The sequence below is a fragment of the Cicer arietinum genome, chromosome 2 (assembly GCF_000331145.2).
Source record: "Cicer arietinum cultivar CDC Frontier isolate Library 1 chromosome 2, Cicar.CDCFrontier_v2.0, whole genome shotgun sequence".
In the NCBI taxonomy this organism is placed as follows: Eukaryota; Viridiplantae; Streptophyta; class Magnoliopsida; order Fabales; family Fabaceae; genus Cicer; species Cicer arietinum.
Genome location: NC_021161.2, coordinates 46,650,019 through 46,665,890, shown reverse-complemented (window position 1 = coordinate 46,665,890; position 15,872 = coordinate 46,650,019). Strand labels below are relative to the sequence as shown.

The 15,872-nt window shown below is 31.0% G+C and overlaps 3 protein-coding genes across 3 annotated transcripts in view; 1 reads left to right on the top strand and 2 right to left on the bottom strand.

The window, feature by feature from the left end:
- Positions 1-881: 881 nt before the first annotated feature.
- LOC140919463 (uncharacterized) lies at positions 882-4,449 on the bottom strand. The gene is made up of 10 exons (XM_073365483.1): positions 4,219-4,449; positions 3,678-3,807; positions 3,527-3,564; positions 3,198-3,424; positions 2,710-2,805; positions 2,542-2,618; positions 2,182-2,254; positions 1,952-2,043; positions 1,464-1,636; positions 882-1,076 (listed from the first exon to the last, which is right to left on the bottom strand). Exons 6-10 carry the CDS (start codon positions 2,603-2,605, stop codon positions 882-884), a joined length of 597 nt encoding a protein of 198 aa, XP_073221584.1. The 5' UTR covers positions 2,606-2,618; positions 2,710-2,805; positions 3,198-3,424; positions 3,527-3,564; positions 3,678-3,807; positions 4,219-4,449.
- Positions 4,450-8,404: 3,955 nt separating this feature from the next.
- On the top strand, positions 8,405-12,841 carry LOC101493380 (ribosome biogenesis protein NOP53-like). The gene is made up of 12 exons (XM_004490988.4): positions 8,405-8,670; positions 10,028-10,200; positions 10,317-10,365; positions 10,460-10,485; positions 10,585-10,665; positions 10,765-10,875; positions 10,986-11,077; positions 11,496-11,615; positions 11,713-11,835; positions 11,994-12,060; positions 12,159-12,232; positions 12,606-12,841. The coding sequence occupies exons 1-12, from the start codon at positions 8,502-8,504 to the stop codon at positions 12,610-12,612; spliced, it is 1,092 nt and encodes a 363-aa protein (XP_004491045.1). The 5' UTR covers positions 8,405-8,501; the 3' UTR covers positions 12,613-12,841.
- Positions 12,842-14,021: 1,180 nt separating this feature from the next.
- LOC101493057 (amino acid transporter AVT6C-like) overlaps positions 14,022-15,872 on the bottom strand; it is a 3,010-nt gene continuing 1,159 nt past the window's right edge. Inside the window, exons 3-5 of the mRNA XM_073365185.1 lie at positions 15,538-15,747; positions 14,922-15,387; positions 14,022-14,383 (exon numbers count right to left, since the gene is read on the bottom strand). Coding sequence (XP_073221286.1) covers positions 14,263-14,383; positions 14,922-15,387; positions 15,538-15,747 — 797 coding nt within the window. The 3' untranslated portion in view covers positions 14,022-14,262. The remainder of the gene's footprint in view (positions 14,384-14,921; positions 15,388-15,537; positions 15,748-15,872) is intronic.

Below are 15,872 nucleotides of genomic sequence, written 5' to 3'. Positions count from 1 at the left end.
TCCTACGGTATGTCTGTCACTAAAACGTATTATTATTTATTAAATTAAATTTATTTTATCTCCCTACTAATTGTAATTCTAAACTATTATTACCAATGAATTAAATTTAAATTTAAATTTCTAATGTATTTTTATTAACTAATGAAATTTAAACATACAATAAAATAAAATTTAATTTTACTAATTCTATTAAAACATACAATAAATAGTTATTTTACTCTAAAAGATTTAATAAAGTTTCATAAGAAACCAAATGTAAGTTATAAGAAATAGGTACAAGATTAAGGTATTCAAAGAAAACAAAAATATAATTATATGCATGAGAAAAAATATCCATAGCCACTCCAACAAGAACTAAAATTATATTTAATAAAGATGAATGAATATATATAATTTGCGTTTGCTTTTCTTTTAGTAAGTTACATAGATCATATCAACCTGCACTTTCTTTCTGTACTCTCTTCAACACTATTTTATTCCTTCATACTTTCAAGTTTGCACCTACTTTCACTTTTCTCATCTTCTCCATTTCTCCGCCTTCTATTTTCTCTATACTTTCATTCCCTCCATTCCTCCTTTTATCCTAGGACAGTGTGAAAATTCTATTCATGAATAATAATGAGGACATATTGAAAACCTTAGAAACTACTGATGAAAGTACCATGAATCACATGATGACAATGATGATGTAAATGGAAAAGTTTCCTGAATCAACATATCAACCATTTTATAACACCAACTCCAACAGCAACAATCTCAATCTCAATCTCACCAACACAGAAAATGAATTATGTTTGATGAATCCACCACTCTCTTCTTATCCTCTTCAACCAAACAATGCTTCATCATTTTCATACCCTTCATTAGAGAAAAAGAGTTCATCAATGACAGCAATGAGAGAAATGATATTCCGAATGGCGGTTATGCAACCTATTCACATAGACCCAGAAACCATTAAACCACCAAAGAGTGCAGAGTCTTGAACAAGTGCATATACATCCTTTAGCAAATGCCAAATCTGCTTTAAAAGACCCACGAAGAAGTAATTTTGCTTTTGCAGCTGTTGCCATTGCCACCTGCAACCAAAGTAAAAGGATATGTTGCTTGTTGGGTTACATGAGAAACTTAAACAGTTAACTCAAATAAACAATCATCATAAACTCAATTTTCTATTCACTATTACATCAGAAGCAACAGTTTAAACTAAGAGTCCTGCATCAAAATCAAGAAGAGTTTAATATCTGTACACTGATATCCTAGTTTTACATATACATCTATTTATACTATGGTAAGATGATATAAAATATGATTAGAAGTCTATTATATAAGCTATAGGTTTCTGCATTGAGTGAAGACTATTGACAATTCAAAAATTATTATTAGATGTTCTATCATCTAAGCCTTCACTACAAGAACTAGCGAGACCTCAACCGTTAAACATGATTACAAAGTTGGCACCTTACGTCGCGTGATGCCTTGAGTTGTGTTTCGTGGTGAGAAGGAGACTTTGTCAGATCGGATTGCGGCGATGGATTCCTCACATCTGAAGCTTGGTTTATGTCCTCCGGTCCATTTCCTTTTCGCCTTATTTGAGATCTCAGATTTGTTGTCTTACTCTCACAATTGTTTTGCTGTCCTGAAGAAATGAAAGAAGTAACATGAATTAAAGAAAGCAAAGAAATGAAACACAAACATACATGGACACCGAACATGACACACAGACAGTATTTTATCAGAAGTAACATGAAATACTCTTTTATCCCTTACCAGTCTCATTGCATCGGTGATCAGTCATTAAAATCTAGATGGTGTATTTTATTACAATCAAACCATAGATCATTGAAAAGCTGAGAAATTAATAATTCCCTCAAACTGTATTTCAATTCTGAAAAGTGCATGACATGGTACTGAAGTTATTTAAATTGAATTTTAGAAGTCAAAAGCATTGTACCGGTGCCCTCTGTGCTCTTAGCATATATATGGCTTTGCTCTTGCAGTTTCTGTACAAGTTTTAGTGATAACGAGCGTCCAGTTCCTTCATAACTTTGCAAGAGCAAAATGAACAAATTGATACATTAAACTTGGCCTAAGAGGAACGAAAGGGGTAATCAAAAGAATTGATAATTTATCACTAAAAATTGATATATAGAAGGTTTCGCCAAAGGCAAACACTATCCATACCCATTAACAGTAGAAGACAGGAAGACCAAATATTGGCCAAGCAAATACTTCACCATAGGTAGTGGAATAGCAGCTGCTTCATCAATAACCAATAATTCAACTTGCGAAAGCTTTTCATTTTCATGTGGCATTATATACTGAAAGAAATTAGGATGAAAAGCTAGGCCATAATTAATTTACGATTGATTGAACCTCACTGCAGTAAGTTTGCCATCAATCGAAGTTGAAAAACAAAACTGCATGAATTTGATGTCACAATAACTTATCAATCAAGCATTCACTACAACAGATTCTAGAATGCCTCAAAATAAAATAAAATAAAAATTCAAATGTAGAGAGAGGGTGATAGAAGAATTTAACCTGAATATGTTCTTTCTGACTCGGTAAAATAGAATAAACAGATGCTACATGACCTTATTTCCATTCAAATCCCATACCTATATGTATCACTTGTCAAATATTAATAATTAAAGATTTACATTCATATAGCTATAATCTACAATAGATTGGAAAAAAAAATTATGTTACCTTTATTAACTTATCATCTCCACAAGTTACAGAGCATAGCTTATTGTTTGGATATGAAAATCCCAAGTCATTAACACCACCATCATGAGCATCAATCTGTAAGGAAACAAAAATGTTTAGTAAGGAATTTAAAAAGTATATATATATTGTATTAGATTCATATATAATTTATTTTGGATCAGAACATGCTTCCACATGCTGCTTTATGTCATTAGGTGCTTGATATGTATACAAATGAACCAAATGTTTTGAAAAAGCAATTCATGAATAGACTATTATTTATCTACTCTTTATGTGTATGATTCTATGGTATTGTAGTAATTAATTTAATACTACATTTTGAAAGCATAGGTCTTCAAACCTCATGTCAACCTTCTTGTGTTTCTTACAGTACCTAAATCATGCATCAAACCAACTAACAAAAGGACTAATATCACAATAAAACAGAAAAACAAATTAAACACATATACAAAGGATAGTGAACGCACTGTTTGAGGCTCCCTGAGGTGAACAACTATCTTGTTAACATTCTTGTGTTTGTCATCAATCCAGGAATTTTAGAACCTTAAAATGTTATTGTGCTTCAACGACCTCAATAGATGCACTTCTGAATACAGCCTCACTAGTTTGCCCGGTGATTGTAATACCTCATCAATTCGAACTTGGCTCCACCCAACTTCGAGTCCGTTTCCTTCATCAAATGCCTTAAAACTAACTAACCACAAATTAAGGAAAATATATACAAAACAATTAGTTATCAATTACCCCTATAAAATATAGAAATGCTTCTCTAAAACCAAAAACATTCAATGGATACACGGTCTTGAAAGCTCTTTTGTTGATTACTTCCTTATACTGCCATGAATTTAAAAATAAACATAAAATTAGTCTTTTTTTTCTTTAATTTTTTGGGGGAATGGAGGCAAATTAAGAAATGAAAAGAAAAAAGAACAGAAGAACTAGATTACCCTATGATAATGAGAAGTAGGATCAGTTTTAATAATATCAGGATCAGAAGGCTCAAGAAGACATGAACCTTCCTCTGAGCATTCTGTATCCACCAAACTCATCTATAACATGCTATAATAATTCTTTTCCCTGCAAATCAAGCAAAAACATGTCAACTTTTGAGATCAAATCAAAATTATATATGGGAATCAACATTTAGCGAATTGTAGCATGCATACATAAATGAAAATGGATAATTGACAAATAGAAAAAAGTGAAAATAATACTAAATTATAACTTTAGAATAGGTGCAAGACCTTCTGAGGTGAGATTTTCGGGAGGAATCGTAGAGTTAAGAGAGAGAAAAAGACATCAGAGAAAATGAACCCTAATCCAAAAATCAGGATAATGTGTCGTGTGAATGAATCTAAAAATCAAAACAAATCGCAAACCCACAACCTCATTCAGCAAATCGCGAAAAAATGACACTTAACAAGCAAGATTACCAAAATAAAATTGATATCGCAAACTGAAATCATTTGGAAAGAGAATAGAACTTACTTGCTACTGCAAATCGTAAAGTGAAACGAGAGAGATGAATTTAGGATTGTTCGAAATTGAATTTAGGGGTTTTCATGGTTCGAAATTGAATCGTAGAGTGAAACGAGTGTTTAGTGTAGTTGCATTTTCATGGTACAGATATTTTGTTCCCCTTTTGAGATTGAGCTCCAGCGAAAAGATTTCTCTTAGCACTTGCTCCAGCTTATCATTTTATCATTCTATCAGCCTCCAGAGGGGCAAAAACTTATTTTTGTGTATTTAATTTTTTTTTACATAATATTTAGAAACAGTGACACTTTAACTGTAGCTAAAAGTAGTTTTAGTGACAGATGAAAAAATATCACAAAATCTGAGTGTCACAGTAGATACTTTTTTTTGTAGTGAAGTTTTATGATTTTTCACCGCATATCAATTTGGGGCTTATTTTTTACGACATGTTATTAATGGATGTTGAATGCATTGCTCATTTGGACTACAAACAATGGATTTTAGAGAAATTGGTTTAAATTTGACCAATAGAATTAAAAATTAAAAAAAGGTTGTCACAAGGTTTCCAATCCACTTTCTATGTTGTTGTTTAAATCAGCATTATCATGATACAAAAAAATTTCTACCAAGACTACAAAAGCTAGGGTTTCTAAATTAGAAAGGAAAATAACAAAAGAAAACTACCTAAAAACATAAAAAAAAGATTCTTTTTCGTTCATTGGGTGATTTTAAATGTCTCAACGAGACTACATATGTAGTGCTAATAATGGAATAACATAAAAGACCCAAAGACTAAAAGCCCAAATAAATAATAATTAAAATAAAAATCCAACTAATATAAAATTATATATCTAGCTTAAATATCTAAACTATCTATTTAACTCTAATCGTAAGCCCTATCAAAGTAACGATATTCTCTTGACTTCAATGATCCTATCATATCACATCATCAAGTGTAATTTTATCCTTAATGAGAATGACAACGTTAAAATTAAACATCAAAGTAGAATGTGGTGTAAAATCCTGAAACTTGTAAAATTGATAAAACTTATAAAATTTCATCACAATGATGTTTTTATGTTTTCTGTCCATGCTTGTATTAATTCATAAAATAACCGATGCCTTCATTTTTCCATGCTCAAACATATAAATCATCTTTTTGCTCCATCTAATCATGCCTCAATTCACATTTTAATATTTATACTATCTCATTGTCTTTTTCTCCTCAAGTTATTAGTTACTACTCGAGTGAAAATGTGAAAGCATGTTTTTGTAGCTTGAATTTGTTTTAGGCACACAATATATCTTTTGAACACAGTCGCAAAGACTAATAATTTATAATGGATTTTTTTTCCTATAAACTCTAGTTTGTGATGAAACCATCTTTAAAATAGTTTAAGAATTCAAATTTCTACTAGTGATGTTGCATCAAATTAGTGGTTGAAAAAATATTTAGGGTGTGCTTGCATTAGTGAGAAGAATGACAAGGTCGGTGATTTTGATGAAGTCCCAATGGCATGGTTCAAACTATTAATGTTGTGGTATTAGTTGCATCAAATAAAGAGCAAATATCCCAATTAGTCCTTGAATATGTAAGGATGTATTAACTTAGTTTTCCACATTATTGATACTCTAAAATGATCATAGAAATTGCAAAGTTTTGGTCAATTTTTTTGCTTTGTTGATATTTATAAAGAATAGAATGGCAGTAAACTAATAATAATGTTAGAGATGCATTTAATAACATATTCAAACATAGAGACAATTTTAATAATATTTTTTAATTTAGAGAATCATTTGAAACAAAACACCAATATTTTTTATGTAAAGATTGCATAAAATTGAAAATTTAATCAATTAAATTCTAGCAGATGGTATATGAGAGAGTGAATGTTACCTTTAAGTGCCATACACCATCAAATATGATTCTACAAATTTTTTCTTTTGAAATATTGAGAGACTAAATTGATACAATCCTATAATTTCAAAGACTAACTTGAATATTTATTCTAAAATAAATAAAATATTAGAAGAAAAAAAATCAAATCCAATCTTCTCTCACTCTTGGATTTACGTCCGAATTAATTAATTCATAATATATTTTAGCTAAAATCCAATGTTAAACAAATGAATTATCAAAACTGAGTCAAACAATTTATTTTGGGCCAAACTTAGAAGACCCACTTATCAAGGCCCAGCAACAAGCCCCACCTCTGCAAGACAACGGCGAGAACATAAAAACCAAACTATGTTATGTTCTGCTGCTACAACTAGATCAGTCAAAAAAGACCATAATCACAAAGCCCCTTTATTAGGCCCCAAATTTTGAACCCTTGTAATTTTTTTTTTGCCACAGCCTACTTTTTCTTAGTTTTTGTGGACCTGGGCCAAAGGGCTACTTTTTTTTTGCCCCAGCCTACTTTTTCTTAGTTCCATATATAGAAAATTAGAAGATTACACATTAATCATCCATTGTTAGTTTGTTGATATATAGAAAATTATATGGCTGATTCTAGTGTTCCATTATTCCATATACGATCTGGCTGATTCTAGTTTGTTGATATATTCTACACAGTTTAATGAATTGTTGTTTGTTATTAAGAACAAATAGGATGTTGAAAGCTGTAAAAACTTAAAAAAATAAAAGTTGTAACCCTTTGTGAGCTAGAATCCACAAGAAATGAATCTAAAATTGTAAAGAAAAAGCAAGATTAAGTATTAAATACCAGAATCAAAATCAAATTTTGAACTATGAGAAGTATGGAGAAAAACCATATCCAAAATCTGCAAGAGGCTCAAAAGCTTGGTTAATCATCATTGTTTAGCCCTGTATAATTTAATTACGTTTTTTTTTTTAACTATATATAAGATTCTACATGGTAAAAAATTATTGATCTGTATAACATTATCCAAGTATTACATTAATTGGAGTACTTGATTCCAATGACTTTCTCAAAATCTTCATCAAAAGTACGGGAAAAAAATTTCTTAAATTTGAAATTGAAATTACTTCCTATTGAATTTGCCTGCAGTTTAAGTTTAGGGAAAATGAATTTGTTTTTGGTGCCCCAATTTGTTTCATAATTAAATTGCATCACAATGAAGCTAGCTTACAACAATGAACCCATTTCGTAGAACAAAGTAATCATCTTTTGAGACTGAATTATAGAACTGCCGCATAAAACACACCTATATATGATTCATGATTAGTGCATGTGGTTTTTAAGTTTTAAAGAACTTTTTATTTCAAATTTTTAACTTAAAAGTTTTATGTTCACATTTCAAATTAAATTCAACTTATATAATTCACACTTAATTAATAATTACTACCATCCACAGCAAGGGATAATAATTATTCTATAATTTCAAATGACGCTTGCCACCCAATGTTTGACTTATATACTGGAATCTTCTTGAATCTGTAATTACAAAATTTACAGGGAAATAAAAGTCAGCAACACATTTAAAAGAAAACACATGAAGGAATAAGGGTAATTAATAACTACCATTTTATATATGATATTTGAGTGTTTGAGTCTAGTCCTCCCATTTTTTTTCACTTCGGTGGGGTCTTGTTATTATACTCATATGTATTAGTTTGATATAAGAAACTTATTATGATTAATAAAACTGCCCATTTTCATCAACAATTATAATAGGACAGTTCTTTTAATTATGATAAAACCAAAATCAAACCAACTGATTATTATGACTATGCAGCAGAATAAACATTAATTTGCTTCTATAGACAAACAAAAAATCAAATTGACTTGTCCTCTGTTTATGGCATAATTCTTCAACATTGGTCTTGTGTTTTACGTTATATTTTGGGATTGATTTGTGTTTAGATGCATTTACTCATTCTGTATCATTTCCCTTTTAGACACTAAAATATATTATCTCAAACTTGTATGGAATAGTTGTTGTCATATCATATATGATATGCTTTATTAAACTTTAGATGAGGATACCATAAAAATCAAAGGAAAAAAAAACTGAAAAAAAAAAGTTGAAAAAGAAAAACGTAAAAAAAATTGAAATATTTTTTATTTCAAAAAATTAATTAATTTTTTAAGTGGGCCTTGGGGCCTCTAAGCCCATGGAATTTTGGGGGCTTTCTTTTAATGGGCCTTATTTTTTGTAATATTTTTTGGCCCCCTTCATGTGTGCTGGGGCCAATATATAAGAGCTTAACAAATTGATAGCTCTAGCGACAACCGAAAACCCTTGTTCGTTAAATCTATTGATTCCAAAACGTGATAACAGTTGAAACTGAAGAATCGTAGTGTTTTAAAATGGGAAAGAAAGCGAAAACCTCAAGGAAGGGTAAGAAAGCTTGGAGGGCTAACATAAGCACGGAAGACATTGAAAATTTCTTCGAGAAATCAACGAAAGACGCTCTTTCTGGTGGCTCCCTTGAAGCTGTTTCTAGTGATTCCCTCTTTTTCGAAGACAAATCCAAAGGTACTCTCATTTTTATTATGCTTTATATTTTTATTTTTTAAATTACTTTTTTTATTACGTTCTATTTTTTTTAATAGCTGACTATGAGTTAGGTGAACATGGAGTGTAAATTAGGTACTCTCATTTAATGAATTACACAAGCTTGTATATGATAAGTGTTTTTTATTTTAGGGGGTGTATTGGATTGGAATTTTAAGAGAGAAAAAAGGGTTTATAATTTTAGTTTATGTAGAAGATGCTGAATTATCTATGAAGCACTGACATGAATAAATATGGACACTATGATTAACACTAATATACAGATATAGTCAATAATCTGAGAAAATAAAAGTGATTACTTTGAGAAATTAAAAGTGATTGAATGTAACCACGTTACTCATTGTTGGATACTTAGCGATGTCAACCAAGTACAGAGGACTTCCCCACTCAGGACCATCACCGCTCCTCTCCTCTCGGGAACTCATACATTCCTTATCAGTATTTGGGCAGCTATCTCTTGAACACTGGTTTAGGTTCGGCCTCAATGGAAAAAGAAAAACGGAGCACCTAACAACGCATCCTCAGACCAAGAACTACGAGATCACCTCTTTTATTCTGGGGTGACAGAGGAATCGTTCCATTTGGGTCTTTTTCATTTCGTACTTTTCCCGGGGGTTGTTAGTGATCTCGGTTCAGTGACTCCTTTCTTTCGTGATGAACTGTTGGCACCAGTCCTACATTTTGTCGCTGTGGACCGAGGAGAAAGGCTGTTCCCCCATCCCCGTTCCACACCATAGGGCATTTTATCCTCCGTCCCTGTCCCCATAGTATAGGGACCTCATCAACATAGCAAAATTATAAAGTTTTATATTATTTTTAGGATGAATTTCATTTTACTTGAGATTTATTGGGAGTGATGGTAACAGAAGGATCATATTTTTAACACATTTGTATATATTTGTAAATGGATATTGCAATGTTGTCAAGATCGGGGTCTTGATTAAGTTTGGGAGGGGGAAAAGCAAGATCACAACTATGATCGGAGAGGACCCTGAGTGGAGGGGCAAATGATCCCCGTCTCTATCGCCAAACTTCCTTCAGGGGATTATCCCCCTCGGGAAAATGTACCCATCCGCGGGTCCCCAAATGGGACAGTATGTGTAGTGATTTCCACTTACGGGTGCAAATTTACATCCCATACTAGACACATCTTCAATTTGAAGTGTCAGTGCCACACATCAAATTTTAATTATCTGTTTTTCTAGTTTCTACTTGAATTGTTGGTTGGAAAATACTGTATTGCCAGAATAAGTTTAACCAAAATTCGCATTCTTATTGATCCTTGGTTATGAACTTATGTGAAATTTGATGTGGCTAGATCTTGCGGTAAAGAAGAAGATTGAAAAGCACAGAGAAAAAGTGCTCCGGGTTGATAGCATACTACAGAAAAACCAGTTTGTTATTCCAGTGCCATCTTCTACTCTGAAGAAGAGCTCTAAAAACCGGAAAGTGGTGTCTAAAAGTTTAGCCACCAATCAAGATAGTCATAAGGTCAGTAAGATGTTCGTTAATGCAGCAAGGCTAAATAATATGCTCGGTTGCAATCATATTTGACCACATTTAAAATTTGTTTTATTGACATTTTTGTCTGTAATGATCAATATCAGGATGATTCCATGTTAGATTCTGGCTTGTTTGATATGTGGGCTGATAAAGGTACTTATATTAATCATAGAGTATGTAGTATACATTTTTGTTATATTAAAGTAATGTGATGTTAACCTTAGGATTCTTTTATATTGTCTTGCAGTTGAGGACAACAAGAAGGGGAAAAAGGTAATAGCATTGTAGATTCTATTTAGGGTTTCTTATTCGATTTAGTCGATGCACTTGATAGTGTTTCGGTTGATAATAAGATTGAGGTCTGCTTTACAGGTGTCAAAGCCTTCTCTTATTCCAGCAGTAGAGGTTGATCCTCCAGGATGCTCATTTAATCCCTCACATGAAAGTCATCAGGTAGATTTATGATGAAATTATGCGTTGCTTTGCTGTTAGGGATATTTGTCTTGGTACAATTTATGATGAAATTTTTTAAGAACTTTATTGTTTAACCAGGACACGTTGGCTTCTGCTGTTGCGGAAGAAATGCAAAAAATATACAAAAATGAATTGGGTCCTGAACCAGTGCCTTTAACTGTTCCTGGAGAAGCTATTTCTGAAGAAGATGTGAGTCTCATTGTTTTTATATATGTAATATGTAATTATGAAATATTTCCTTCATTTATGAAACTTGAGTTTATATCCCTGCTTATTCAGTAACCTTGTTTTTTTGGCAGATGTATTTTCTTGACGTGGATGATGGGAGTGACGATGATGAAAATAATGTTGAAAATGAGGGTGAAAATGGAGATGCTACATCCGAGAAAATGTAAGTTAATATAAGCTTAGTGAGCCTCACTCTGTGTAAATACTGTCTCTTAGTAACACATATTCCATTTTGTTCTTTATCCATTTCTTCTCAAGACTGTATAATTTGAACATGCAAATGCATGTTGATCGCCACTTATGGTCCTTCCCAACATTTAATTCACAGGTTCTCCCGCTAATGTTAAATTTAATTTCTTAGATTTATAATTTTTTTATATCTTTATGGAGGCCACGAGGCTAATATTATTTGTTTCGAAAGAAGTATTTAATAGTCTTATTTCATTTTGATTTCGTGCTTAACATCCTTTTGAACACTGGAAAATAGACTCATAATAAGTGTAAATAATATTATTATATGTAGCACATATTGTTACCTAAACATCTGGTGTATTTGTATTGTTTGAATTACTATTGGTCAGGCCCTTTAGAGCAAAGAAAGTGACTAGAGTTGAGTTGAATAAGAGAATTCGACGCAAAGAACAATTGAGAAAAGAAGCTGAAGCATTGAAGTTAAAAAAATTATCAAAAGAAATTGATTGGTAATACCACCATTCTCTCATTCTCCCTCCCTCATCTCTCTCTCTCTCTCTCTCTTAAAAAAAGATATTTAAGAATCTATGTTTCTTCTTGGTGCAGCATCCCAAAACTTGTTAAGGAAATTAAGAATGAAGATGAAGAAAAAAAGAAAAGACATATTAGGCGACAGGTTGCGAAACAAGATAGGTTGAAGGCATGTCCACCTCGCTTAGGAAAGCACAAGTAAGCAATCTTTTGTACTTTATCAAATTTTTGTGCGTGTTTAGTGTAGTTTGATGTACCTAATAATTAGTTATTACACCATTTCTTAATCAAAACTTATTATTATAATTTATAATTCTTAATAAAGTCCATATATACTGATTTCATTATTGTAACAGGTTTGAGCCTGCTCCGGTTCAAGTTTTATTAAGTGAAGAGATAACTGGTTCGATCCGAAAGCTTAAGGTAGGTTTTTATATTATATTTTGGTTATTTTGTTAACTTAGTTTATGTGATGAACATGCAAGTAAGTTATCTTAATTTTTCTTGGTGTACATAATTAGGGCTGTTGCACCCTTGTAAAGGATCGGTATAAAAGCCTAGAGAAGAGAGGATTGATTGTTCCAAAACCCAGGAGGTTAGTCTAAACTTCTATTATTATTATTATTTGGCAGAGGGTAGGTTCCTATTTTGTTTAAAACCAAATAATAGATTAGATATGAACTTGATTTTGTTAAAATTAATTTGGTTGAAACTGAGTTTGAAGTGAAATGATTTGTTTAAATGTTTATACTCTGAAAGTATGATGTAAATCTAAGTTTAATGCAAAAGCCACTTTCTGTCAAATATTTGAAAGGAAAAATCAATTTTCATTACCTACCGGAAAACCAAACACTACCAATTTTCGAGCAGCATTAACCAATCCATTTCCTTCCATATTGTATGTTTTCTTGGACCTTTTTTTTGTTGTTGAAATTTTATAGCACTGATTGTATTATGCATTTGTACAGGAATTAGAGTCCTCTTTGTTGTTGGCTCCTAACTTAAGATGCTCCACATTCAAGGTTTGATATGTGGCAAGAAGAAATGTGATTGATGAAAGATTAAAACAGCTTTTTTAAATGAAATTTTGGTTTTTGTCTCAATTTTTATTGAATTTTCAGTTGTAAGAATATTGATATCTTATGTATTTTTATTTGATATTTTTCTTGCAATTTTATTGGAAAGCAATTGGTTATACATATTATATTATGACTCACTCATTTCTGCATTGCTATTATCACTACCTCGCTAGCTTCACAAAATTGTGGGAAAATGAGGAAGTTAGTTAAGATACATGTATGGAAGATGCTCTCCCAAAAATCTCGGTGTTTTCCTAGATTCCAAAATCCATTACTGTAAAACTTAGATCTCTGGTGAAAAATGAGATTAAAGTTCCTGGATTCCAAAATCCATTACTGTAAAACTTAGATCTCTGGTGAAAAATGAGATTAAAGAATGTTATTGGAAGCTCTATTTTGATATGTTTTATTGCTCGTTGTGAGTAAACATTAAAGGTAGATGAACAATCAAACGTTCTTTTTTCTGGGACTAATTAATTTGAAAATGAAATGAATGTATTTTTGAAAATGCTAAATTAAATCATTCATAATAAATTATTGGAAGCACGTGACATATCTCATATATGAAAATAATTGGTAGGTCACATGACAACTCATACAATGAATAAAACGTATTATATAAATAAAAACATATCTATCATCACTGACACTGAGTAGGGCTACTAGGTCTGTTTGTATTAATGTGTACCATATCGATATCTGTCCCATAGCATTATTTTTTTCAACGTAACATCTTTCTTTTTATTAGTGAAAAGTCGTAAATAAATAATTAAACGTTTTGGCACATTATCACCTTGCATTGAATATGTTTTTTTATAGAAAAATATCGTAATTAGGGCATTTGTTTGGATGTTTAGGTTGCAACTTAAGTTCTTTGTCTCTTTCTAAAAGTATGTTTAATGGAGATTAAATTACAATCGTTATTTAAAAATCCAATACTTAACCAACGAGTCACACATATCAAATATTGAATTTATCTTTTGTAAAATGATTTTTGTAAGACGTGGTTTGTCAAAAAAAAAATTAACCACAAGAAGATCTTTGACTTGAATAAAACTATAAAATACATCTTCTTGTAAATTCATAATCATTCGTCAAAACAGATGACACGTAAACTATATCATCTAAATATTATTTGGTTGATTTTCAATATTTTTAACCTTATTTTTTTCAATTAAAAACAATTTTAATAGAAAAATTATCAAAACACTAAATATGAACATAATTCAAATAGCAGTTCAAAATTTTTTAAGAAATGAGAAGAGTTCCTTCTTCTAAACCCATCTTGATTTGTTACTTTGACACTTTGAACCTTAAATTTTCCTCTTATATTATATGCATGCTGAAGTTTTTTACATTTCCAATAACTATTCCGTCCTAGATATACGAATTTTACAACAAATAACAATGACATCTACAATAACCTAGAAGCAAAAGCTCCTCAACTATCATACATTCATATGTGACTAGAAAACTCTCTCTCTTTCTCTCTTTATCTACTTAGAATATCTAAATACAGGGCAAAAAAAAATTACAAATTTATGAGCTAGGTACTAAAAAGCTTATAAATGTTGTTGGAGATAGCAATCACACTTGTTACTACAGCTACTATAACCATAGCCAGTGCTATAATTTTGTCCCTTCTTGTTGATATACCATGAATATCCCTGTTATTTTTGGACAAGAAAAAAAATTAGACAAAGCATGGTTAATGGTTTATTTATTAGTAAAATCACAAATCTATTTTTGAGAAAAAAAATGAAGATCTATTTAATTCATAAGAAATAAAAACACCCATTTAGTCCTCAAATTTTATTTATTTTTTATCTCAAGTCCTCAATTTTTTTAATAATCAATTAAGCTAATCATGATAAAAACTAAAATGTGTCAAAACATTCTTCAAAACTGGCAATTAATATTTTTTTCATGTCACAAAGACCAAAAAAATCTATATATATGTTATTATTTAGAATAACTTGGACTTTCTGTCTTCTTTAATTAATTAATTTATTTTGCAATAATACCTTGTTTGAATGGAATATATATAATAATTCATGTAAGTGAAGGTCATATGGTAAATGACAGTGATACATTATATATATATATATTGGGATGCAAGTTCAAATCTGCAGTGTGTAGCTTCACCGCTTGACTTTTGAAATTATAAAAAAAAAAATTAATAGAAAAAAATTAATTAATTATTACCTTAGAACAATAGAACCTGGGAAGACAAAGGCAAGACAGACAGCAGAAGTTGATCCCATAAACTGAAAAATGCACCAAATATTTGGAATTGAAGTAGCAGCGATGTAACTAAATACCAACAGCACCAAAGTGATTGCCACAAATCTCTTGTTATCTTTGGCTAACAAAGGCTTCTTAGGGAACAATAATTCATCAATGTTGGTTCTCAAAGAGAAATGGAGTAAAGGGAATGCCAACATAACATGAAAAGCATAGCTTAAACGGACCAAAGTATTAAGCAAAGAACCAAATGATGAACCAGCATTGTGGTCAAAATTTATGAGTATGTCTGATTGAGTTGAATCACCAAATAAAAGGTAACCAAATAGACCTATTGAAAAGTATATGAGAGCACATAGGATCAGTGCTATTCTAACTGCTTTTGTCATGTCTGATGGTTTTCCAAGCTCAAACCCAATTGGATGAACTGCAAATAAAACCAATTATTACTAATCAAATAAAAAGTAATAAATATTAGTTATTATAATTCATACACTACTTTAAATTTTCTTTTGAACAGTTTGATATCTCTAAATAAACGATGCAAACTAACTAATAAAATTTCAAATTAAATTACCATTAAAATGAAATGTGTAGGCTGTGACAATGACAGGAACTGCAGTGAAAAGATCAAAGAAAGATGTTTGATGGTCCAAACGAGGAACCAATCTTGGTGTTTCTATTTTTCCTTCTGCAAGTGCAATAATTGCCAACACAGAACATATTGCAACAAATACCACAGCAAGAAGTGTTGATACTGCAGAACTAAACTTTAATGACTCTGTAAACAATAAATACAACACAATCTTATTAGCCATTGCAAAATTACAGGGTAAATAAAAATTTGACTATTGCAACAATAAAAGTGCAACATTTTTTATTAAGCTCAAACATTAGTTACTGACCTACACG